The sequence below is a fragment of the Cyprinus carpio genome, chromosome B23 (assembly GCF_018340385.1).
Source record: "Cyprinus carpio isolate SPL01 chromosome B23, ASM1834038v1, whole genome shotgun sequence".
Classification (NCBI taxonomy): domain Eukaryota; kingdom Metazoa; phylum Chordata; class Actinopteri; order Cypriniformes; family Cyprinidae; genus Cyprinus; species Cyprinus carpio.
This window is the reverse complement of record NC_056619.1, coordinates 22,542,069-22,567,949: the sequence shown is the minus strand read 5'-3', so window position 1 is coordinate 22,567,949 and position 25,881 is coordinate 22,542,069. Positions and strand designations below refer to the sequence as shown.

The 25,881-nt window shown below is 36.4% G+C and overlaps 1 protein-coding gene across 1 annotated transcript; it reads left to right on the top strand.

The window, feature by feature from the left end:
* The first annotated feature begins 4,222 nt into the window (after positions 1 to 4,222).
* On the top strand, positions 4,223 to 7,965 carry LOC109048293 (teashirt homolog 2). The gene has a single exon (XM_042751007.1). It carries the CDS (start codon positions 4,245 to 4,247, stop codon positions 7,194 to 7,196), a length of 2,952 nt encoding a protein of 983 aa, XP_042606941.1. The 5' UTR covers positions 4,223 to 4,244; the 3' UTR covers positions 7,197 to 7,965.
* Positions 7,966 to 25,881: the final 17,916 nt, after the last annotated feature.

Here is a 25,881-nt window from a genome sequence, read left to right as displayed (position 1 = left end):
TTTTTATTTTAAGTATATAAAACATATTTAATCTCACTTTATAATACATTTAAGAGGTGGAAATATTTTCGCTTGATGCAGATTTGGTAGTTTTCCCTTTGATCATTTACATTTTTTATTATTATTTGTTTTTATTTACTATTAATTAGCATATGAAACAGACGTGTGACCTGCTGGGGGTCGTGACCTTCTAGTCTTGACAGGTTGTAGCTGTGGTGCTCATGTGGGTAATACAGGTTTGCGTCTGGCTGGTTACCCCCGAAAACTTCCTGATACTTTTTACTACATCTATCAAAAAGCCAGAAAATGAAAAAATAAGCCTAAACTTAATATATTCCAAATGAAAAGTGCAAAAGTTACATCTTACTTGTGTCATTTCTATTTTTCTGTATTGGTTTTAAAAGCTGCTTCAATCAAGAGTTGAACACAGACGTCTGATGGATCCTCATTTTGAAGCTCTGTATTAAATTACACACACATATTACATTTCTCCATGCTTTTTTCGTAACGTAAGTTTTTTCGCTTCTTTTTTAATATTGCACTCATTCTTAAACTCTTTAAAAAAAGACCCATATAACTTCATTTTAGGTGCATGAAATTTCAAGACAGCACTTTTTTTTTCATGAGTACATTAAAACGACGGTGCCAGAGGAAATGATACAGATTACACTCACTTTGATCCATCAAAGTGCAAAATCAGTAACTCATTACAGTTTTTGTAGGTTTAGAATATGGTTCATCAAAATGTCTGACACCATTGTGAAAAAAAAAAAAAAAAATGGAAATGCATCACTGTCTCTTTTAAAATTAAAAAAACGTTTTTGTTCCAGCCTTTGATCACACTTACAGTAATAAGAACTGACTCTTAAGAAAAATCCATGATAATACCGCTACTGTATATATGAATCAGATGTGAAAAGCGCATTTAATGCTAGCATTTCTCTTCGCTCTTCTGCAACCATTTGGCTGGGAATCAGGCAGCTCTTTGAAATCCAGCTGCCGCTGTCTTATGCCAGGAGTCTTTCCCAACGGATTAATGTTATAAACACTTAGTGGCTGATTTATGATGGACACCTTCGGGTTTTTGACCTCTGAATATCCCTGTCTGAAGATATAAATTTGTTGTGACACAGATTGGAGGGTTTACAGAAGTTTATGACATGCTAAATCTCTGCACAGGCGTGTCAGTGCCTTATTTTGTAAGCCTAGTTGGACAGACGGCTGTTTTCATTGCTCTGATATGGCGCAGAAAGCCCAACGACGGCACACAGGCCTGCCGTGAATGAGCCTGGCTTCTTTGAGAGGTTAAATGAATGAGGTGCCATGCATGCGCGATTACAAAAGGCATTCATGTATGCGCCGCTTCGACCAAATCAAAATAATGCATATTGAATATTACTGAAATGAATACAAATAGCCCACGTCAGGGATCAAATTATGCTTTGGTTGTTCTATTGGCTCAGACATCAATAACAAAAGAGGGGGGTGGGATTCGACTGCTGTTGGCCTGTCCTAGCAGTGGATTATGGGAAAGGCTGGTGTATCTCATGTCTGTGGGAGTGGTGTCCTTGTGTTTGATCTTGTACTCCGAAATCCTGCCACTTGGCAGGGATCACAAGCTGGCTAACACAAGCTCCCTGTTACAAATGGGTAAGGAAGGGAAATGTAACCATTCATGAAGGGATTTTGTAGAGATCTGGGCCTGGAAGGTTAACATGTGCCTGTGGTTGAATTTATGTGTATCCCAGATGCTCAGACGATGGAGAAATTGGAGCCCAGGGAACAGTGACTGCAATAATGCCACCCACATCAGTTTATGAAATGGGTGCCTTTTCCAGCTTGATAGGGTTTTTAAAGGAAATCAATTCATTGTTTTAGCAGACAAATAATAATCAAACTAAATTAATATATTTTAATACTGAAGTAACTGCTTAATTTAATCACCATACAAAATTAATTTGTTTAATAGGCAACACTGTCTTAGTCAGGTAATTTTATGCATAGCAATTTGACAATTAATATGTCAAAATACTGTAAAATTAGCTAGTATTTTGTTTAGATTGCCTTGAAGTCTGAGAACATGGTTGCCAGGCTGAGTGGATCCCGCAACATGTCCAAGTAATGAAACCTGCATTAAACCATTTTAATTGCTCTGAATGAGACACTCCTCAGACCTGTCCTGATTTTTTATTAGGTTGAAGAGTATTACATGTTCACTAAAATGCAGTGTGGTTGACTAATGCATGTTTCATTTAGCCATCTATCTTTCATCCGCAGTCCAAATAGCAGTTTTGATTACTCCAGGTGTATGTTGTCATGGTTACTTTGCTTGTTTAGATTGTAACTATCGTAAAAATCTTATAAACACAGAGATATGCAGAAACATGCCAGTCACTGAAGAAAAAAAGAAATCACATTGCACCATGATGTATTTCGTTGTAACAGAACGAGGATTGTGCAATAGTGCACAGGAAGACAGGGTTAATTTCAGTCTCCATATTTGATATTTTTTAATCCCACACATCTTGTAAATCATCGAAAGCTTAGCAAATTCTGCTGTCCATCATTTTGCCAGTTGACTGGTTGAGTGATTTACAAACCGTTGAGACACCATCTACACAATCTCACTCCTTTTATTTCAAAACTATATATACACATTGCAATACATAAAACATGATGCTCCTCTTGGAAACTGCTAGTGCATGAGCACATTCTGGGATGCAATCATCCATCATAGTCAGTCATTTGAGAAATCTTCATTGCGGAAGATCAAGGTCTTGGCACGTCGGTTAGCTTTCGCACCGGCACGGCGGGCCCCTTGTTGGAGGGACCCCATTCTTTGGGTTTGTTTGGAGAGGCTAAATCCCAGCTCCATCTTTATCCATTTGCTGACATCGGTTCACCTCCAGGCTTACTCCTGAGGCACCTTTGAAATATTGATAAAAAGTCTTATTTTCAGAATCCAAAGGAACAGGACATGGTGAGGGTGCACAGCGTAGCACTTTTAGCCCTCATATTTGAGAGTTGCTCTCATTGAGCATCTCCAGCTTAGAAAAATATTAACCACATGAAAGGGAAGTGCCTGGCCCGGGCTGTTAGGTCCTATGTATATTTAACTGAGCACATCTGCGTGTAATAGCACTTGAAATACCAAGTGCTATCCAAATATGTGTTCATAAAATTTAGATGATCTTGAATTTTCTTAACCGTGGCGATTGATGTAATTGACAGTCTTGGATATATTTTATTAAGTGAATAATACAGTGTGGTTTAAGAGGTGATGAAAGATTTAGGAAATGATTTTGAGTCTATAGTCAATAGTGGTTAATTTGTAGCCAGCAAATATTCAGCGGGGATCAGAAGGATGCCAGGTTGCATTTAACAATTTTTAGGTTAACTGCATTTATGCGGTCTTATGATGTTTTTGCCTCATTCTGAATGAGAATGATTGACAGTAAATAAAAACTTTCCAGACATTGTGAACCCACTTTTTAACCGTTTAATCTTTAAAAGTGAAATATATCTTCAGATCAAGTTTATCGCATAAAGAGTGAAATATATCTTCAGATCAAGTTTATCGCAGGCTCCTATCAACTAGCTACAACTATCAATCAAATAGTTTTACAACTAGACTATTGCAATAATGCGTATCACCTAGAGAAAATCACCTTTTACTCTGCACCCATATGGTATGTGTAAACAGATGAAACCTTCAGAAAACTAAGTCAGTGACTTATGAATCACACATACTGCCAAATTGCCCACTATTACAAGGAGAAGATTACAGGCACACAAGCTTCTGTGAGAAAAGATTACAATGCTACACTTGAAGAAGGATGACAGTATTTCAGACACGATTTCTATAATAAATGACACCAACTTCATTTTTGGATTTAGTTATTGATAAGGATGTCAGTTTTTTATTCACGTTTTTTTTCTTTAATAAATCTGACTTTCTTTTTTTTTGTTTAAATGGTTAAATGTGGTTATTTAAAAGACAATGAAACTAGTTTTACGTTTATCTCATGAAATGATGGATATGAAAGCCTTTGGAATATTTGTGATTTTGGTCTTTTCATTAATCACTGTATCATGTATTTTAACTCATTGATTATCACTGTTTCAGTTGACAGCATTTCAATGACACTATGAAATATTGGTGTATGTGATTATTTGTGACTCATCTGATTAATGATTGTGTCGTTTTATTAGTTTAAATCACAGGGGAGGAGGGCGAAAATGAAATGCAGGCCGAGGAGGAGAATTCTGAAAGGCCCACTTCCAAGGACAAAGAAGACAAAGACATAGACAACAAAAGCAGCTATAGCTTCCAGAACTCTCCGGTCAGTGTCCTCTCCAACCAGGAGGTCGAGCTGGAATCCCGTCTGAGCGATGGCAGTGACAGACTTTCTGACTTTAAGACCTCACCACCAGGAAGTCAGAAGGACACAGAGAGCCAGGGCTCAAAACTGAAGGATGACATGCACAGTAGCCTGGAGAAAATGAGGGCTGCTTATGCCAACTTCCTTTCAGACTCCTACTGGTCAAAGATTGGACTAGATTTGAAGGTTGCTAACGCTGGCAGCAAAGCAAACTGTGACAGCACCAACGGGAGCACCAAGAGCGAGTTTGACTGGCACCAGGACGCACTTTCAAAAACCCTGCAGCAAACGCTGTCCCCGAAACCTGTGTCAAAGCCTAATCTATTCAGCTCTGTCCACCTGTATAGGCAAAGTAGCAAAGCATGTGGTGCGGTCTTTACGGGCGCCAGCCGGTTCCGCTGCAAAGACTGCAGTGCGGCATATGACACCCTGGTGGAGTTGACGGTACACATGAACAAGAGTGGCCACTACCAGGATGACAACCACAAAAGACAAAACATCGCCTCCACTTCATCATCCAAGAACCGAAAGAGGAACCTTCAAGACATGGAAGGCAAGGAAGATGCACAAAAGGTGCTGAAGTGCATGTTCTGTGGCCACTCTTTCGATTCTCTGCAAGACCTGAGCGTCCACATGATCAAAACAAAGCATTACCAGAAAGTGCCTTTGAAAGAACCTATTCCAGTAATCACTCCCAAATTAGTCCCACCAGCAAAGAAACGTGCATTTGAAGCCACAAGGCCTTGTTCTCCCGACTCCACCACAGGGGCTTCGGGTTACAGTGCGGCACAAAGGTCGTCTGGCCTCGCCAATGCTCCCAACAGTCGCTACGGCTATCAGAACGGTGCTAGTTACACGTGGCAGTTTGAGACATGCAAATCTCAGATCCTGAAGTGCATGGAATGCGGAAGCTCCCATGATACGCTCCAGCAGCTCACCACTCACATGATGGTCACCGGCCACTTCATTAAAGTGACAAATTCGGCCTCCAAGAAAGGCAAACAGCTAGCCCTCGATCCTCTAGCAATAGAGAAAATGCAGACACTTGCTGAGCCAGCAGTGAATGAACTTGAAGGAGAAAAAGTTTCTCCGAAGAGCACAGCATCTGGTGACTCTGAGAGGGCTACGTCACCAGACAAAGCTGAAAAGGATGGAGAAAAGGACAACAAACAAGATGAGGAGGACCGGAAGTCCACTGACGCCAATTTCAAGTATCCCTACTTGCGAGAAGAAGACCTTGAGCAGGGGTCCACTGGAGGCGGTGACATTCTCAAGTCTTTAGCAAACACGGTGGCTTCGGCAATCAATAAAGCTCAAACAGGGACCCCCAGCTGGAGCGCTTACCCCAGCATTCATGCGGCCTACCAGCTATCAGGAGTGATCAAGACTGCCTCCTTTTCCTCTTCTCCTCCCATCCAGCTCAAGCAGAATCTCAACCACAAGCACAGAGCCATCGCACCCAAGGGGAAGTTCTATCAGGGACTTCGGGGACTTGAAAGTTTCCAGGGACATCACAATTCGGACATCAAAAAGGAGAGGGGTGGCGCATCTGACGGCAAAGAGAGCCAGAGCTGTAGGTTTGATCTGGTGGAGAATGATGACAGTGATTGTCAAGATGATTCCTCCTCCTCTTCAAAGCTGGATGCAGACTGTGTAAGTGAAGAGAATGACACAATCAAAGGGAAGTTGAGCCCAGCTTTTTCTGACAGAGGGAACCCGTCACCTAGCCCCCCTGCCAGCAACGGGCACAGCAGTTCTTCAGAGCTTGTCAGCGACTCACAGGAAGTCCTTAGCATAAACCCTCTAAGCGCACTACAGTCTGTCTTGAACAATCATTTGGGTAAAGCAAACAAGCCCAGGCCTGAAAGCATCCTCTCCCATCGCACACAATCCATCTTTTCAGAACTGAATAGAGGTTTAGAGAAACCAGTTTCAGCACTCTCAGCATCTGCTGCCATCAGGCCCAGCAATAGCTTCATGTACACAAATGACGACCAGCCAATAGACTTGACAAAACACAAACACAACAAAACAAATTCTTCCCTCTTATTGCAGTCCTCCACTCCAGTGCCCCAGAAACATGCGCTCTCTGACATTGCTGACATGGTGAAGGTTCTTCCAAAAGCCACAACCCCAAAGCCCTCAATGCCAGCGAGAGTGCTTGCCATGAAGCTGGAGACCGACGTGCGACGATTCGAAGACGTCTCCAGTGAAATGTACTCGGTTCACAAGCGTAAAGGCAGACAGTCCAACTGGAACCCCCAGCATCTGCTCATCCTTCAAGCCCAGTTCGCCTCCAGCCTTTTTCAGACTTCTGAGGGCAAGTATCTCCTCTCAGACCTCGGGCCTCAGGAGAGGATGCACATCTCCAAGTTCACTGGGCTCTCCATGACCACCATCAGCCACTGGCTCGCCAATGTCAAGTACCAGCTTAGGAAAACGGGAGGGACCAAGTTTTTGAAGAACATGGACACTGGTCATCCGATCTTCTACTGCAATGATTGTGCATCGCAATTCAGAACGCCCTCTGCGTTTATATCTCACCTGGAGAACCACTTGGGTTTCCAAATTAAGGACATGAACAAACTACCCATTGAATATCCGACTAAAGTAACAGAGCCCGAACTTTCAAAGGCGCTCAATGTCCGGCCTACGGATTCGCAGATCACAGAAGAGGAATCTGACTCAAAGTTCAAATGCAAGCTTTGCAGTCGGACATTTGCCAGCAATCACGCGGTCAAACTTCACTTGAGTAAAACTCACAGTAAATCCCCTGAGAATCATTCACAGTTTGTGGAAATGGACAAAGAGTAACTTTGTTGATTTTTACTACTTGTAGTTATCTTGTTGGTAAATAACTGTAATTGCTCTGCTTTTATAAAACACCGGTCAAGTTGTCTACTTTTTTCCCCCTTTTTTCCCCATAATGTTTCAAGTAGCATTACGTAGAATGCTTAAAGTTCAACTTCAGAATCAACATTTCATCATTTTGGACTAAATGGACACACTGGCTGGGTTAGAATGAAGTGTACTGTTAGAAAATAAATAATCCTAAAAAGATTAAGAATACATTGACGTAAGTCTTTGCACCCTGTTAAAATGCACCACCAGTAATGAAATGTATTACTGCTTGAGACATAAATGCTGATGTTTGCATGCAATAGCTCTGGCTATGACTACTATTTATTTGTATGATATGGCAAGTTTTAACTGTATTACGTTTAACAACAAATTGATCGATGCATTGACTGTAATTTGCAGATCTGATCATGCACTTGTGTGAACACACGGGTGCTCAGACAGGTGGCCAGACATACATTAAAAATGTACAGTATATTTGCTCTGTAAAATGTTTGTGTCACAACGATAGAACAGAAAAGCACTTTAATAAAAGTTTAATCATGTTTAGGCGCAGATTCAGTGTGTGGGCTTACAGATTTGGACAGGTTTGACACGAGGAAGTCTCACATTAATGTATATTTAGCATCGTAGAAAAAAGTGTCTCATCAGAAAATGCTTTGTGAGACAAAAGAACACTGCACCTTTTATACCAATACAAATAAAGCATTAACATTTTCTAACAGTCTACAAGTCTTCACTTCAAATCCATTATTATTGACTGGAACAAAGCAGAATCATTGTTTTGAAATATATTTTCAGTATGTTCTTTCTTTCTAGAAAATTGTTTTGATTATATTAACCATGTAGGTAGGTGTTTTTTTTTTTTTTTTTTTAAGAAGTGAACACAATAAAACCAGGTAGCTTTCTACTAATGGTTGAACTGTTCTCAAGACATTTTTTTTTAATAAATGTCAGGTCGCAGCAGGTTGTCACGTGTTATAAATGTTAAAAATGTACATGATTTAGTATGTCCTATTTACATTTTTGATCTTTCATGATTTTTAAAAGTAGTTTTATTGTTAATGAAAGTCTGTTCAATGTCAGATTGCACTCCACACAAACAAAAGGTGTTTGTTTTTTAAATGTATTTTTTTTTTTATTGTTATTTTTTTTATTGATATATATATATTAATGGTGGGATTGTATGATTTTATTTGTTTTTGTTTGTAAGACTACATAAATCGTGAAATATTCACTGGAGTAAAAAATATGACAACTAGCCCCATTCTCACCTACAGTATAACATTTAACCCCGATGATGTCACTCGGCTGTCTAGAATCGCTTATCAGGAGTGATGATTTTGATAGGCAGTCCATAATCTTTTATATTTTGATCAAATTATAATTACCCTCTGAACTTGCAACATTTTATACGATTTCCTTCCTTTTTTTAGCAATCAAGACACCAATTACCACTCCCCATCGTATCTGTTTTATAACAGGAAAGTGACATTTGATAGTAAATGGGAGAAAGCACCTGGTGATTTGCGCGTCTTGACACCGGCGTGCCCTCCATTGTTGGAAATGAGCAAGCAATCACGATAGCTCATCAGATGACTCCTAATGCAGTTAAAGTATTCTGCAATAATTCCTCCTTGCATTTATAATTACAGCCATAGAGCTCACACCTCAGTGCACAGATTAAAGCCATAAATTATTTAGTGCCTTGCCTCACCGATGGATTCCTGATTCCCTCCGTTGAGCCATTATGCTTCAGAATACCAACTTCCTTTAAATGGAAGCCTGAGGATGATTTAAGATAGGCTGAACAATATGACAAAACGAACGTCATTTGTGTTTCATAATTAAAATTGAGAGTGTGCCTCTGAAGTGTCTCATCAAATGAAAGCGTGCCATGGCCGCGGTAACTCACAATTGAGTCATTTAGCCTTTGCGGTTAATGGCGAAATTTGAAACGACCCTGCCACTGGATGGGCACGTGTGATGGGGGAACATTTGAAATGGTTTTCGAGGTAGCCGCTCAATGTCAGAGATTCACATTAGGGGCCTGGATCCTTTCCGTCATTGTAATCAGGGGGAGGAAATTAGCTGTTTCTAATATTAATTCAGAACAATAATTCAAAGTCATTTGAGATTTATTGCCACATTAAAGGCGAGCTCCAATCGGATACACAATCAGGGGTTTAAACAACCCCACAATTAATTAACTGTGTCTCTTATGTTTATACGGTATGGCAGTGGAAAAAAAAATAAAAGCAACACCACATGCTAAAAGAACAATAGGATGAGAGTAAATGAACAAGCGATTATCCCGATTATTACATTACTGTTCTGATAAATATTGCTGGGCAATTACCAAAGGCCTTTTTTAAGATCTGGGATGTGTCTCATTTCACTCCCTACTTCTCTATGATGTAAATCTGTATATTGTGAACACAAATCTGATCATTATTGATAACTTGCAGTAAGATAAAAATGTTTATTTTTTTTTACCTATTGTTGACAATTTTGATTAAGTAAGTATGATTTATGTTTGTGTATTGTTTATGTGAGTGATTGCTTATGTGAGTACTTCCGAATGCTTTTGGACCCCTGCATTCTCTGTCATTTCAAAGTCTTAGTCATTTAGAAGGAAGATTTTTTTGCAAAACACATCTACATAGACAGAGCTTCCTCCTGAATGCCTAATCCAGCAAATGTGCTTGTACCGTCTTCTGTGGGCCTGTGTGGATCATCTTGTCAGACAGCCACTTGAGAAGTGTCAGTCCTCTGCCTAATTAAGTCACAGCGGTGGAAAAGGGCCGTGTGCATCCAGACACTGATTTTAAACCACACAGAAATAAAGCATTTTAAGTGCACTAACTGGACTGAAAATAAACTTAAATTTGTGGGCAAAAATGTCAGAGAGTCGTTAAGTGTCACATGTCAAATGAACAGCAAAATAATGGGGGGCCCTGGAGTGAAATGTTCGGAAAATGACTTGTGTTGGAACATTTGCACAGTTTTCTACTCTAAGAGACGGGTTAAAAAGTGAGCACGTCGTTTAACCTGGGATGCCAATTATTTACGAATTAGTTTGCAAATTTTTATCAAAACGCTATGCTTGTAGAGTATGGCAGAGAATATCTCTGGATAATCTTATACATCAGACATCCTTACAATGTATTATTGCTATTTTTAATATTTCATACTTTGACATGGCATAAGACTGGAACTAAATGCTCCCAAATTTGATAAAAAATAAATAGATACGATTTTGCCACAATATCTCGTTATATATATGTGTATATTATATATATAATGATATAATTTTTTTTTTTTTTTTTTTTTTTTTTTCAGGTCTTGTAAAGGGCAGACATCATCTCATTTAAATCACAGCACAAGCCGTAATATCTGATTTGTGAACGTATGATTCTTTTTAACTCAGTCAGAGCCGTTTCTGACTCCCTAACTGAATCACGAGTCATATTTCGATGATGTTTGATTGTAATGGACTGTTTTCATAGACTGTGATGATGCAGTTCCATAGCTAATATTAACATTGTTTTCTGACTCCCTAACTGAATCATGAGTCTTGTTTTGATTTTTTTTTTAATATATATATATATTTGCATTTAAGAAAAAATAATATACATGTATAACTCTATAGTTAGTGTTAAATCTCTCAACATTTTTTTAAATTATTTATTCATTTATTTATGAAAAATTAATAGAAAATCTTTTTTTTTTTTTTTTTTTTTTTTTTTTTGCTTTCTAGTGCAAATGGGAGCACACTGACTGTCAGTTTACTGACTGGTTATTCATATGACAACATATAATTGAAGATAAATACAGTATTCACAATAGAGTATTTAAGGAACATTTACATTCCAATGATTAAATGTAAAATACATTCTTACTAAAAGTGATAAATTGATAATTATACTGTAACTTTTTATTATTAGCAGTTTCATATGTTCAATTTCAGTTTTGTTTCTACATGTTGTTCCAGACCATGATTCTCATTACTGGAAAAAAAAAAAAAAATCCTGACAATCACTGTATGCTCATAAATCCATAAGTAAATGTGCAATCACATCGTAACTTCCTTTTAATCTTTACAGGCTTTCCAGAGCTGTTTACATGAATGCAGTCTGTATCGGGACGGCAGGTTTGGGCAGGGCATATGGGCTGTGTTTTGAGCTTTGGGTCAGTGAACTCCGGCTATGTTTACAGGATGAGGGGAAAAGCTGAATCCTGATGGAGTCACAGCTAATTCATACCTCGGAGAGTGACAGATAACCTGAGGGCTACCGGCCTGACAGCAGGACCCATTACATCCTCCTGGCTCGCGTGCTCACAGATGGCCTGCACGTGATCGCTGGAGTTGGCACACACACTCGCTCATGCACGCATTAGCTCAGATATACACATGCCAATAGACAAGACTGTCAAAATAGATTGAGATGTACCAACAACAGTAACTCGAGGCCTTTTGGGCTCCATTTAATGGAAACACATAACTGATGTTCCATTTTTCCACTGTCAGCATCAGGAATGCCGTTGATAAAGGCAATTCATAACCAATAGATGCACGCTCACATTTATACAGCACTGACATGCTTTATTCATGCACATATCACAGTCTGCATCAGTCTTACATCACATAAAGCTGCTGATATACTGTTCGAGAGTGTTCAGAGACAGTATAAAGATGAGACAAATGAATGGGAGGAACTGTAGCGCTCAACATGGCAGTTTTTGGCACAGTCATCAGTCCATTCTCAATGTGCATTAATGTTAGCTGGCCCAACCTGACAGAAAGCCAACCCAACCTGTTAATGGTTTGATTGTCTTTGAACTAATACTGCAATACTGTTAAATAATTTAACAGTCACTCAAGAAATTATTTAAAAAAAATATATATATATATAAGATTTTAATTTTGCCACAAAGTACCCACAACATGAAGGTATAGTAAAAATAAATACTTAAGTTAAAATTCGATTATATAATATATTAAGGTAATGTATTTGTTACAGATAGACAGACAAACAGAAATAAATAATACATAATCCTTAATTATTTAAACACACACACACACACACACACACACACACACACGACAACTGTTAGATAGAAGAGAGAGAGATAGTAGAAATATTGTTAAAAATGTAATTGTTATTGATTTACCTCTGAAATATATATATACATATATATATATATATATATATACACACACGTACACACACATACAATGTAGATGTAAGCAAAATCTTAATATTCTCGATATTACCCTAAATCTATATACGTATTTATTTGATATATTTTGCCATATTTTACCATAAAATACCCACAACATTAAGATGAATCTAAGAAATTTTTGAGTAACATATATATACACACACACACAATGTAGATGTAATCAAAATCTGAATATTCTCGATATTAACCTTCTAATTAAATTATTATTACTGTATTACGGTAGTGTACACACATATATATATATATATATATATATATATATATATATATATATATATATATATATATATACATATTTATTTTATATATTTTGCCATACAGTACCATAAAATACCCCCAACATTAAGATGAATCTGAGTTGATTATTTCAATTTTTGAGTAACAGTCTTTAAAAGAAATTAAATATAATATACTTGTAATATATGTGCATATGTTTTTGGTTAATGCAAAAAAAAACAAAATAATGTATATATATATATATATAGCAACCACATAGCAACACCCTGGCAACCACAAAGAACATCTTATCGTTATTGTCTGGAACTTTGCATGAACAAACACAGCATATTTTCTTTGAAAAAAAAAAAAAAAAAAAAAAAAAAAAAAAAAAAAAAGTAAAAATGTACATTATTGCAAAGTAGGCTTGCCAAAGTCATTTGGAAATTTGGTCATTTCCCTCTTCAAGCCGACAGAAGCTGTACTTGACTGAAAATAGCTGCTGGAGGCATTGGCAAGATGGGCGCTGACTTTTCTGATTCGCTTCAGGATGGTATCTGCTCCTAAAACGATTCACCGTACAATCGTCCTACAATGGCCAATCTGCCGTGGCTGTGTTGGGATGGAACACGGGTCCGAGAGTGCTGTCTGTGGCAATAGGCCACGTTCGGCACATTTCTGCTTTGCTAGCTAGCAACAGCTGGAGCGAGCAGTCGGACGGTCGTCAGGAATCAGCATGGCAGCCGTGATTGTGCTGACGCCGGCACAGGGCCTGGCCAGGAGATCAGTGCCCAGTGAAATTGTGTGATTTGTTGCTTTTAGATTTGGGTGATGTCAGCTCCAATCTGAGGCGGCTCTCCGGCCCTCGGGCAAGTCGCAGGGACACGACCACATACCGATGAAGTGCTGGCAATCGGGACCCAGTTCTTTCATCCGGGCTGTAGTGGAGGCCTAAACCGTTGCACACTCTCTCATTTGGATGTGCTATTGGCATTCGCTCACCTTTGAAGATAAAAAATGAAAGAGTGCCATTGACCCCATACATCTCTAGGCATTGTAGAAGTGGCTTGGGATGAGCACAGCTTGATAGACATTGTGAATACAAGAGGTCAGGAAAAAGGTCTAAATAATCAAGTATGTTAGTGAATCTTTCCAAATGTTGTGATTATAAGAGGTTTTGCCGGAGTTATTAGAATTGAATGTGAAATTGGCTGCTGTACAAAGAAGTGTAATGAGATGCTTTCATCACTTTGATTTAAGATTGGCAAGATGGGACGTCTGTCTTTATGTTGTCTGTTTTTTACCTTGCATGCACCTTTGTTCAAGAAGTATGCTTCAGATGTGCAAATCAGGAACTGGCAGACTAGGAATTCTGAGATAAATTTCAATTATATCTATTGTAAATTAAAGAGATGTGGTTAGACTAACCATGATTTGTTATAGAAATAAAATAAAAGGTTTGATGATAATACAGGGTTGGGTAAAATTTTTCATTCCATTTTTTTTTTTTTTTTAACAATATGTTAAATTGAAATTTGAACTTAAATTACAGGATGAGGAATTTATTGAAATAAGCAAGTTTTGAGACATAAATAAAGTTTTGAGGCAAATTATTTGTAATAATCCTACAATTACAATATTTTTTTTCTGATTAGCCATTTCATTAAAAACTGTTAAAAATGTTGAATAAATAACACAGCCATCAAAACTATTTTAATTTTGTTATACAGCATAAAGTTTATATACCAAAATTAAAATAAATAAATAATAATTAAAAATAATAATCCAATGTAATGATCCATAAACTGAAAGTTCAAAATAAAATAAAATTAAATAAAATTTCTAAACCAATTCAAAATCAATTTAAAATTATGCATATTTGCCTTTTGGAAAAATATTGAAAAAATGTAATCCCATAAACAAAACAAAACAAAAAACAAAAACAAAACCCCACCTATGTGAACACAATAATGTTTATTGGTAATTCACGGTTAATTTAAATGTTAAAATTTATTTTTTAATTATAATTATGTAATTTAAAACAACACTTACAGCTGTTTGCCTCTTTCAGGAACAGAACTGAAATTTAAAGCCATTCTGAATAGCGACACGAACAGCGATGCTAATAAAACAAGGTTTGCTACATCAGCCAGTTAATCATACAGCCACAAGACGTCGAGCACCTGGTTTGATCAAGCCACTTTAAATTCAATACAGCACCCATACAATTAAAATTTCATGTTACACATTGTTTCATATAATGCATATTTATACAGAGCTACTGTAATCTCCATTGATGGGTAACACATGAGCTGCTCAGAGACTTGAGTCTACATCTTTTTTTTTTTTTTTTTTTGGGAAGAGCAAAACTCCATCTATCCTTGAAAGCATGTCTGTCTCTCCTCCGCACTTCTCTCTATCGCTGACTGTGCAACACTTTATTTCAGCCGGCCTTTTGAAAAGGTGACTGGAAGTGAGTGACGCTTTGCTAAAACCTTTCAAACGTTCTCGTGCAGGTAAAAAGGAAACGTAGACGCTGCTCAATCATTGAGCATGTCTTTCTGGGCCGACCCAGCGTCAAACACAGAAATGAAAGAGAATGAATATTTAAAGACAACCATTACAAGTCGAGCTTGCCACAAGGAAGACAGAGAAATGGAAAGGAAAAGAGGAAAATAGCGACTGCCCTGAAAATTATGACGCTGTCTGTTGGTCTGAGGTACACGGTATGATGGAGGCCTGTTCCAGATATTGCTGTACGCCAAAGAGCTATTTAAAGTGCTAGAGTTCCTCTACCTGAAACTTTTATAAAGCGAGGTTTCAGATTGTCATCTCTGTCAGTTTTGTTTTTCAAACACGTCGTCTATAGTTAAAATGTTTTGAGAGCTTTTAGAAGTACATCTGAAGCAAAGCATGAAATCAAAATGGGAGTTTTGCGGCTTTTAGTCACGTCTGCTAGATTCAAGGGCATCCATATGCTAGTGCACTGCTGAAAGTTAACAAAATTAACTCGTAAGGCACAATCGCCTTACGAAACAAAGATAGTTTTAGCTGTACATAGACCACAGCGTCTAACGCACAAGCCTGAAGATCGCTGAGAATGAACACATATAAATAGAAGAGCTCTTAACATCACCACACAACAAAAACTGCATCAATTTGAAGCAATATTGTTCATTTTGATATTCTTTGTTACTGCAACTCAACAGTGTTTGACTAGTTGGGACAACATTTCCCAATTTTCACAAAGAGATTGGGAAGTCTATTAGTAAAACCTGTTGCCTTTAGCAATCTTTGTTTCATTATATGCCAATGGTGACAGTTCAAAAAAAAAAATATTAATTCAAAATTTGCTTCACTCATAAAGTATTAAATATTTATCCTTGATATTCCGTTTTTGATTTTCCTTTTTTTATGGGGTGTAATCTTCCTTTTTTAGGGCCCTATATGGTTTATTAGCAGAGATATTGGGATCTCAATATGGCTCCAACAGTAAATAGTTCAATTCTACACATTTTCAGTGGTCAAAATCATTTTGCCTACAGCTTATAAGTACTGTATTTAAAGAATAATATCTGAAGAACAAATAATATTGAAACTAGAAATGTATCTTGTCCCCTTCCATCAAAACAACTGCACAGAACGTACTAGTCTGTGTGCCATAAATATTCGTTTTCCAAAGTTTGCATGCCTGTAACTCAAGCAGAATTTAAGATACTCCAATATGATTTTAGAAAAAAAATTACATCTTCTTTATCAATGCCCTATATGTTTAAGTCCAATAGATATGGGCATCTCAATGTGGCTCCATGTCTAAATGGTTTACTGAATAATTAATGTAGTGTAAGTGCTTTACCAAAAACACAAGTTTCGCATTTCTGCCTTTAAATCCTCTGGAAAAATAGCCCAGTTTGCTTCTAGTAAACATGTTTTTTTTCTTTTCTTTTTTTTTTCATGACTGATCATCATTTTCTGACATCTGCCACAAATGCTGTCAATGTTTAAATGATAAAAAAAGAGTTTAGTTCAACTTTGACCTCACATTTCAGCTCATGTAGGAGGAAGAAAGAAAGATAGCTGATTGACATGGTTGTTTATGATTATGAAGATCTCTTAGTTCACAGAAAAGAGCTGAGCTTTCATCTGTCACCCGAGTCAACAACTGTCAAGGTGTTAACATCACGTACATGTAAAAACAGACTTCTCCCACACATGTGGTCATATTAACTGACAATGATTCATTTAATCTCAGTTCATCCACACTCAGATACTGCGAACAGGACAGAAATGAGAGGAACAGCAAAGATTTCTGCAAACCTAAAACCGAGATTTGTCAACCCACAGATAAAAATTGCAAAATGGAAATGAGTAGAAACCAAATCAGATGCAGGTACTTTTTATACTCAGTATATGAGGAAAAAAGCTCTCTCTTTATTTATTTATTTATTTATTTATTTTTACCTTAAAATGTTTTTGTATGTTTATATTAACATACTATTCATTAAATCCATAAAAACATACTATTACATTTTTTTTTACATTGCACCAAAAATACAATCGGTTTTAAATTCTTACAGTTGCATATATATATATATATATATATATAATATATATATATATATATATATATATATATATATACACACACACACACATACATATACATATATATGAATTATATATATATGACTTTATATATATATATATATATATATATATATATATATATATATATATATATATATATATATGAACAAATGTACATTATTTACGTTTATTTAATGCTTTTATCTATTTTTTAAAAATATGAACTAAAAATATATATAATTGTATAATAAAATGAAAATAAAACTAATAATAAAAATAAAACAATAACTGCATAATAAAATTATGATTACTACACATTTATCTGCCTTCTGTTTTTTATGCTGTTGAATTTGTTACATTTAGGTGCTTGAAAATATCTACATAATAGTAAAACTACAGAAATATATTTATAATATAATTATAATATAATGGATTCATAAAAATGTTTATATTTCTAAAGCTGTGCATGAGTAAATACATTATTACATACAACTACAATGACCATAATAGGTGGCTGTTATTGCATTTGAAAGGGTAATCAGCCACTCAGAGCAGCACCTCACCTTTGGCCAGAAGGACAACAGTAAGTTTAAAGTAGGCCAAATAAACACTGCCTATGCTTGCATCACTATTAGAACGTGTTACTTAAGAAAAAAAAGTTGAATGAATACGTTTTATGTTTGAATTGTTGATATCCTAAATCACCTCCTTAGAGAAATGGGGTATTTAGTTTGGCCCTAACACTTGTTTTGAATCCCGAAACCTCGTAATCGAATAGCACCCACGTTACCATCGCAAGCTTGTTGACCCTTTTATGTTCCCTTCGAGTCAGTGTTGATCCAGAGAACACACAGTCATCAAGAAAATACAAAGTGAGGCACAGAGAGAGAGAATGTTTTGTTTATTCAAGCAGGCAAATTTCAATGCACATTTGGCCCATTACAGCGCATCAACATCAGAGAGCAGCACGCTAAAGCGAGCGAGAAGCGTACACTTATCATTATTTTATAACATGTCTAATGACAGATTGACAGAGGATTTGCAAATGTGAGCCGACATCGATTTTGCCAAGTTCGGTTTCCGCCACTGCCTGCGTGATGCAAGCATACTTACGTGGATAATTTGATTCTGCAGTGGATTTATTAGTACATTTTTATAAAAAGAACCTCCACGCCCCGTCGGTGTGGTGAATCTAAGATGTTCTGATGTTTTGAAGCCATCAGACTATGAATAATAGGAATTATGACATTTAGGAGGCTTAAAATGGTGTAAATGCTTCAAAACAATTTCATAAGGAGTCAGAACGTACGTGATGGTATGGGCAAGCTGTTCGCTTTGATCAGCTGCAAAATCATCAGGCAAAAATAAACCTGATCTCGCTGCTAGTTTGTGACCCAAATGCCTTCAGATCCCCATGAATAACGTGCTGATGGCAGAACTAGGATTGATGTATCTACAGACACTTTAAGATACTCCGCAAATTTAAACTCTCTCCGTTTTTACACACTTTCTGTTACAGAATTTTGATTCAGTACGCTTTGGTGGTAGCGCCCGCCTCGTGTGCACCCTACAGAGTCAATGTGCAAATGAGGTGCAGGATTCCTTTAATCATTGCTCTTTGCTCAGACTGTAGCAGATCAGGGTTCACAAGAAGAAAGGTTGTAATTAAGGTGGACATGTTAGATATTAGATTAACTGTATTAATATGGAAACACTTGAATTGAATAAACATGAACCCCGAGATAAATTGCTTGCCAAATCTTCACACTCGCATGACAGAGAAGTAAGTCTCGCACTAGCAAGTGAGGATGATGATGGAAATGGTTTTTAGAAGGCAGCCATGATGATAATCATGATCATTATGACCGTAACTGCATGATGACATGATATGGTATAACCATGTTTTCGGACAAGTTTCATGATAATACCATTGTATGCTTTAATGTAAGTGGAGTACAAGGCAAATATCATGGTATACAAATATGGTGATCATTTGGAGCTACGGTGTTACCATGTTTTTGGACAAGTATCATAGTGTGCTTTGATGTACTTGGAGTACAATGCAAATACCACGGTATAAATATGGTAATCATTTAGAACTATGATATACAGTATATAACAATACACCACGGTATTGACATGTTAATAAATAAGTACTATGGTAATACCATGGTATGCTTTAATGTACTTTGGAGTACTGTGCAAATAAATAAATATTTTAATAATTGTGAATTTAAAATCAAAGAAAATTAGCATTAACATGTTGTTTGAATGAGTACCGCGGCACTACCAGGGTATGCTTTGATGTGCTTTTGTGAAGGTATTGAGAAGTATTGTCATTATATATACAACATTTAACAAAGTGCCATGCTATTACCATATTTTTGGACAGTTTCCATGGTATGCTTTGAGGTACCTGAAAGCACCATTAAAATACTATGGTATATATTTATGGTAATCATTTTGAGCCATGATATAAAACAAAGTACTGTACCATGGTACTACCAAGTGACATGGTAAAATCATGGTATACTGTACTTTGAAGCACACGAAAGTACCATGCAAATACCAAGGTAATCATTTAGAGTAGTGATATATAGCAAAGTACCATAGTATTACCAAGTTTTAAGACAAGTACCATGGTAAAACCATGCTTTGAAGCACCTGAAAGAACCTTGCAAATACCATAAACATGTTCATTTAGAGCCATGGATAAAGCAATGTACCATGGTATTACCATATTTTTGCATAGGTAATACCATGGTATATTATGAACTGCCTGAAAGTACCATGCAAATATCATATGACCACTTTCAAAAAAGTACCATGATACTAGCATGGTTGTTGGACATAAAATTAGCATATTTGGACATACCATTGTATATTCTGAAGGACATTGGTGTACCGTGAAAATAATATAGTCACAATTATAATAATAATTAAAAAAACATAGTACTACCATGGTATTTTGGACATGTCTTGGAAGGACCATGGAGTAAATAAAATAACAACCATGTTACATGGATATCAGTAGTACCAACGCTATCTCACGACCAATTCGTACGTATTTTACGAGGTGGCTAATTCGTACGAATTTGTACGACCTCACTCGTACGATTTCGTACGATTTGGCTAGACCCCACTGACGGGTAGGTTTAGGGGCGGGGTTTGGTGTAGGTCATTCGTACAAATTCATACGAATGTGCAACTCGTGAAATACGTATGATCTGGCAAAAATCGTATGAATTTGTACGAGTGTGGTTGTACGAATTCGTACGAATTAGCCACCTCGTAAAATATGTATGAATTGCCGTGAGATCGGGCTGGTAGTACCATGACATAACGTCACATTCACCCTTAAGATAACTGCAAACAAATAGTAATGCTTTTTTGTTTTTGAAATTGCTATGTGCTTATATTGCTATAATCTTTTATACATTAATGTAAACTGCCATAATGTGCACTGATGAATTGTTCACTAAAAGACCAGAAATGTGTGTAATAGGAAAGTAAATATGCTCAAATTTGATTTCATGTTGACTTTAGCTGTTAGCCAAAGAGTATGTAATTGTAGAATAAGATACAGCAGAGACTGTCCTTTAAATACACAAGACACAGGAAGCATAAGTTAGCGTTTAAAACAGCAGTCAGGCTCCAGCTGACAGTGAAAAAAACAGTGGAATCAATAGAACACTCTGTTATCTATCTCTATATCAGCGTTTAAAGAGAAAGATTATATGTCAGGACTGGGTCTGACCAGACGGAGGCAGAGATACATCATTGTGAAGAGTCAGTGGTCTTTTGTGTGTAAATCATACGTCACATGGCCTCCGAGTTCATCCTCAGGCCACAGAATACATTTACAACAGACACAGACCACCATATTTCTCCTCCGATTGGCTGTTTCCTGTAGATGTATGTAGATTATTGTACAGCACTGCATTTGCCTGATATTTATCGTGGTCAGATGTGCCATAGCTTTTACAGTGATTCTTTGTATTGTTATATGTAGATCTGAAAATAATGGCTTCATTTTTGGAGGGAAAACAAAGCATTAATCTTCATGATGAACAGTCGGTCTGACATCATGAGGGCCAGTTCTTACATTAATGCTAAGGGAACAAAAATAGCCTAATCCACCACACTTTTAGGCTAACACAAACGCTAGCTACTATTTCACGCATTGGTGCACTCTAAAATGTGACAGAACACAGTTCATAATGCAAACGTAGAACACATTTCAGCACTTGGGTTAGATTTCTCTTCAGGTCAACTACAGTTTGAAGAGAATTTTTGACCTAACTTGTTTATCACATTGATTTATAGAACAATCTAAAAGAGAAAGAAAATAGATTCCATTCGTTCCTATTAACAGCATGAAGTGCATTATAGATTATATTACGTCAAAGGTTAATGAATAGTTACAAAGTTATTAATAATTAGGCTAATTCAATCATGAAAAAGTAAAATTAAAATAAATACAACAATCAAAACACTTTAAAAAATGAAATGCTATAACTGTTCACCTGCATGTCATGTGACCAATGTGAATAATATGTAATTATTTAATCAACAAAAAGTAACTAATCTGATTACAAGTATTTTAAAATGTAAGATAATTTAATAAGAAGTGCTTTTTGAAATCTGTTTACGTAATCCAGATTGCATGTAATAGGTTACTAACCAGGACTGACTACAGCTTTGAAATATCTGAAAATACTATGCAAATACCATGGTGTACAAATACAGACAAGAAATTAAAAGTAGTACCTACAGTATGGTGTGATAACAGACATTTGAAAGTATACTTTAAGTATGTATCTACTTGTGTAGAGTATACTCCTACCTTACTGTAAGCACCTGGTCCTCTCTTGTGCTTTTCCACCATTTTTTTCAAATCCTAGTGAGCATGCTCGCCGTCTACTGCATACAAAGGCAGCTAGATTGTCTTCAAACTGTTGCTCTTCTTTTAATTGCTCTCCTTCATCAATTTGTTTTTTTTTTAATTTCTTTCTTTTTAACTATTTTTCCTGAAAAAAAAATTATATATATATAATAAAGTTTCCACAAACATATCAAGCAGCAAAACTGTTTGCAACATTGATAATAATCAGAAATGTTTCTTGAGACATAATTCAGCACATTGGAATGATTTCTGAAGGATCGTGTGACAATGAAGACTTGAGTAATGATGCGGAAAATTCAGCTTTATATATTTTAAAATTACATTTTAAAATATATATCTAAACAGAACACCGTTGTTTGAAATTGTAATATTTCTCAATGCTACCTACAGTAGGTTCAGCTAACTGTGGTTAGGAACAAACGCTATGGACTAGATTTTAGCATTCCTAAGACTCATAACAAAACAGCACCTTTTGCAAACTAAGTTATCTCTAGAATAATTTATCATTTATCACATGCTTTAGAAAAGACAACACATTGCCGCTTGGCACAAACAGACAGAAATGTGATATTAAGATACATGAACAAAGCAGCTGAAAGACATCCAACACACTTAAACCAACACAAAACAAGGAATTATATATTTTTAAATAAAGCGTTCCTTCTCAGAGATGCCGTGAAGTGATATTACCAGCTTTCTGGATCTTTACAGGAATATGATTAACAGCCGGTGATCGTGTGGCGTTATGAACATCAGCTTAAATGTGGTGGGTGAGGAACGAACAAACACGCTCTCTTATTTGCTTCAGTGTGAACTCAGACAGTCATCTAAACCCTGAAAAAAGGCTGTGAAAGCCGTAATTGGCAGGCTGCTCCCATTCCCAAGCACCTTCTATTAAATTTTAGAGTGCCAGGGAGCACTTTCACTTTGCTTTAATGAAGTTTTTAAAAGTTTGACTGATCTTCAGTCTAAGTCATCCAGAATGCCAGACCATTTGTGCTCAGTTCCCACTTTTTTTTTTATTATCACTCTCTGTTATGACTCTCTTTCTGTGCATCTCTGCCATTTTATTGTGAAGGATAGAGCTTCTCTTTCTTCACGGCCAGGGCCTCCATCATTCTTTCTTTCTTTACAGAAAAATCGTATGTACACCTAAAACACCTCTTTTAAAAAGGTCAACAAATGTAGATTAGACTTTCTGGAAAAACAAAAGGCTGGATCCATTAAAAATAGTTAACGTTAGCTTGCTTGTTTTGGCCTGGCACCTGAGCCCTATTGAGAGGCCAGAATATCACAGAGACTTGATGGTGAACCCTTTGACTTAGCAGCCAACTTCACAGAATATGCTAATGATTCCCTAGTGATACCCTAGCAAACATCTATATCAACATGGTAAGCTAAAACACCTTAAAGTAGCTGTATATACTAATGCATAAAATCACTATACCATGTCTGCAGATATTTAAGAAACATGTTAAGTTCACATACTTGTTTCTCCAAAAAACAACATTACAGCCAGTTTTTCTGCTTTGAAATGAGCGTTCCTCCTCGTCAGAATGTCTGTTTTTCATTTCAAGCGTGAAAAGCTTTTCTGTTTCTGAAGACCATGCTGAAGGACAAGAATAAATGATCTCTAGACATACTACGATGAATCTTTACAGATATGCAGCTTCTTAAAAGGTTTGTATACTAGATATATTAAATTATTTGCTGTAACTGGAATGTTAATGCAAATAGATGAAACAAATTCAAACAAATAGGTTAAATAAAAAAGACTAGGCTAATAATAATAAAAAAAGTCTGTTTTAACATTATGACAAAGTAACAAACAACAATATTTTTACAGCATTTAATGTTAATTTCTGTATATGCTAATACATTCCTGTATAGTTTTTTTTTCATGTTTTAATATTACTTTTATAATATACATTAGTGTTATCAAATAAATACAATAAATGTTGTTCTTTGTTAATATTGATACCTAATACATTAACAAAATGTTAATTGTAATTATTGTAAAGTGTTACTGCAGCGTCAAATCAGCTGAAAGTCATTCATTCTCAAAGAGAGCTGGCAGATAATATAAACATCTGAGACCATTGGTGATGCATCCAAACTTAGAGTTCAAACTTATGCAGATAGGCATGTAGCAAACTACCACTGTAAATGCAGATAGTGAAGCTCAGTTGGTTACACCAGTCAAGCAGAAACCCATAATAGCTGGTTGGTCCATCACAACAGCTTAAATTTCATGTGCAGTAGGTTACTTGAAATCAAGTCTCTAAATGACAGCATCTGTCACAAAAAAATGTTAAGCTATTCCAAATAATGGAACTGTAACATTAATGTGCAGGAATTACAAGTCTTATTGTTGTACATGGAGTTATGGTTTGTAAATTCAGTCAAGTGTCCATGGACAAAGACAATGTCCTCTTTGCAGTCAGGGTGGAAAAAACCCGAAGCATTTGAAGGCCTAAGGCTTCCACTAATACAAAAAGTCTAATCAGAGCAGCAATCCCTGATGTTAATGAAGGTGTCACACATTGCACAAAGAAAGTTGTGCCTGGCAATCTTCCATTTTTTCGGCTGCCTACACCAGTGACATTTCATCTCACATTCAAAGAGCGCCTGGGCCCTTAATGAAATGCATAATTAACATATTCTAATTGTGCTGAGCTCGGTGATGGTTTTGACAGAGCTCACTTTCCATGTCTAATTCAATGCTAATTTAATCTGTTCTTTTCCCAGCGACATGACCTTTCTTGATTGAGTTTCACCGCAAAGAATTTTTTGATGGATTGATTTATCAACCTCTTGGAATGCAACAAAAGCATCACTTTGAGACAGAAGTGTGTGTGTGTGTGTGTGTGTGAGGGGGGGTCTTCATCGGGAAAAATGCAACTGAGAATGAAGACAAAATCAAGAAACAAAAGGAGGGGGAAAAATAAATTAAAAAGGAATAAACTCAAGCAACCTGAAAAATGTTTCTGATGATTTACTGTGCTATTAACCCCTGGTGCACAGATTCACTCATCGTCATCCAGAGCCATAATGGCGAATTTTCCCAACCATTTAATCTCACTTGCTGAGTGTCAGTAAACCAGCGAAGTTGCATTACCTTTTTATGCAGACTACTGGGCAAAGTGGAGATGCTGGAGGGTCTTTTAGTATGCCATTTGCATGAGATGACCCATTGTCCCCTTTGGCCATAAATATTTGTATGCATATTCCATAAATTATTGTATGCATAAATGCATATTCCCTATAATTTACCTGCGAAAACTCTGCAAACTTCTGAAGACTCATTTCAGAGTTCTGTGGTGGCTAAAGCGGCTCACACATTGGTTGTACAGTCATTGCAAAAATGAATCCTTCACACAAATAGAATGTTTTTGCGAAATGTAGGCTTGATAGTTTAACTGGGCCACCATCACATGCTGCATTAAAGTGAAGAAAACAGAAGAATTTTTACAATAATAATCTTTATGCAACAGAAGAATACATATTATGGTATATTGAACAAAAAAATACAAGCAATAATGTAAACAGACATTATCACAACTAAAATTATAAATTGTGTTTTATTTGAAAAACATAATTTCTGCTAATTTCAACTAATTTCCAAAATTGTGTTTTATTTGAACATATGTTTTCCATCATACACTGTATAAACTTTTAAAAATT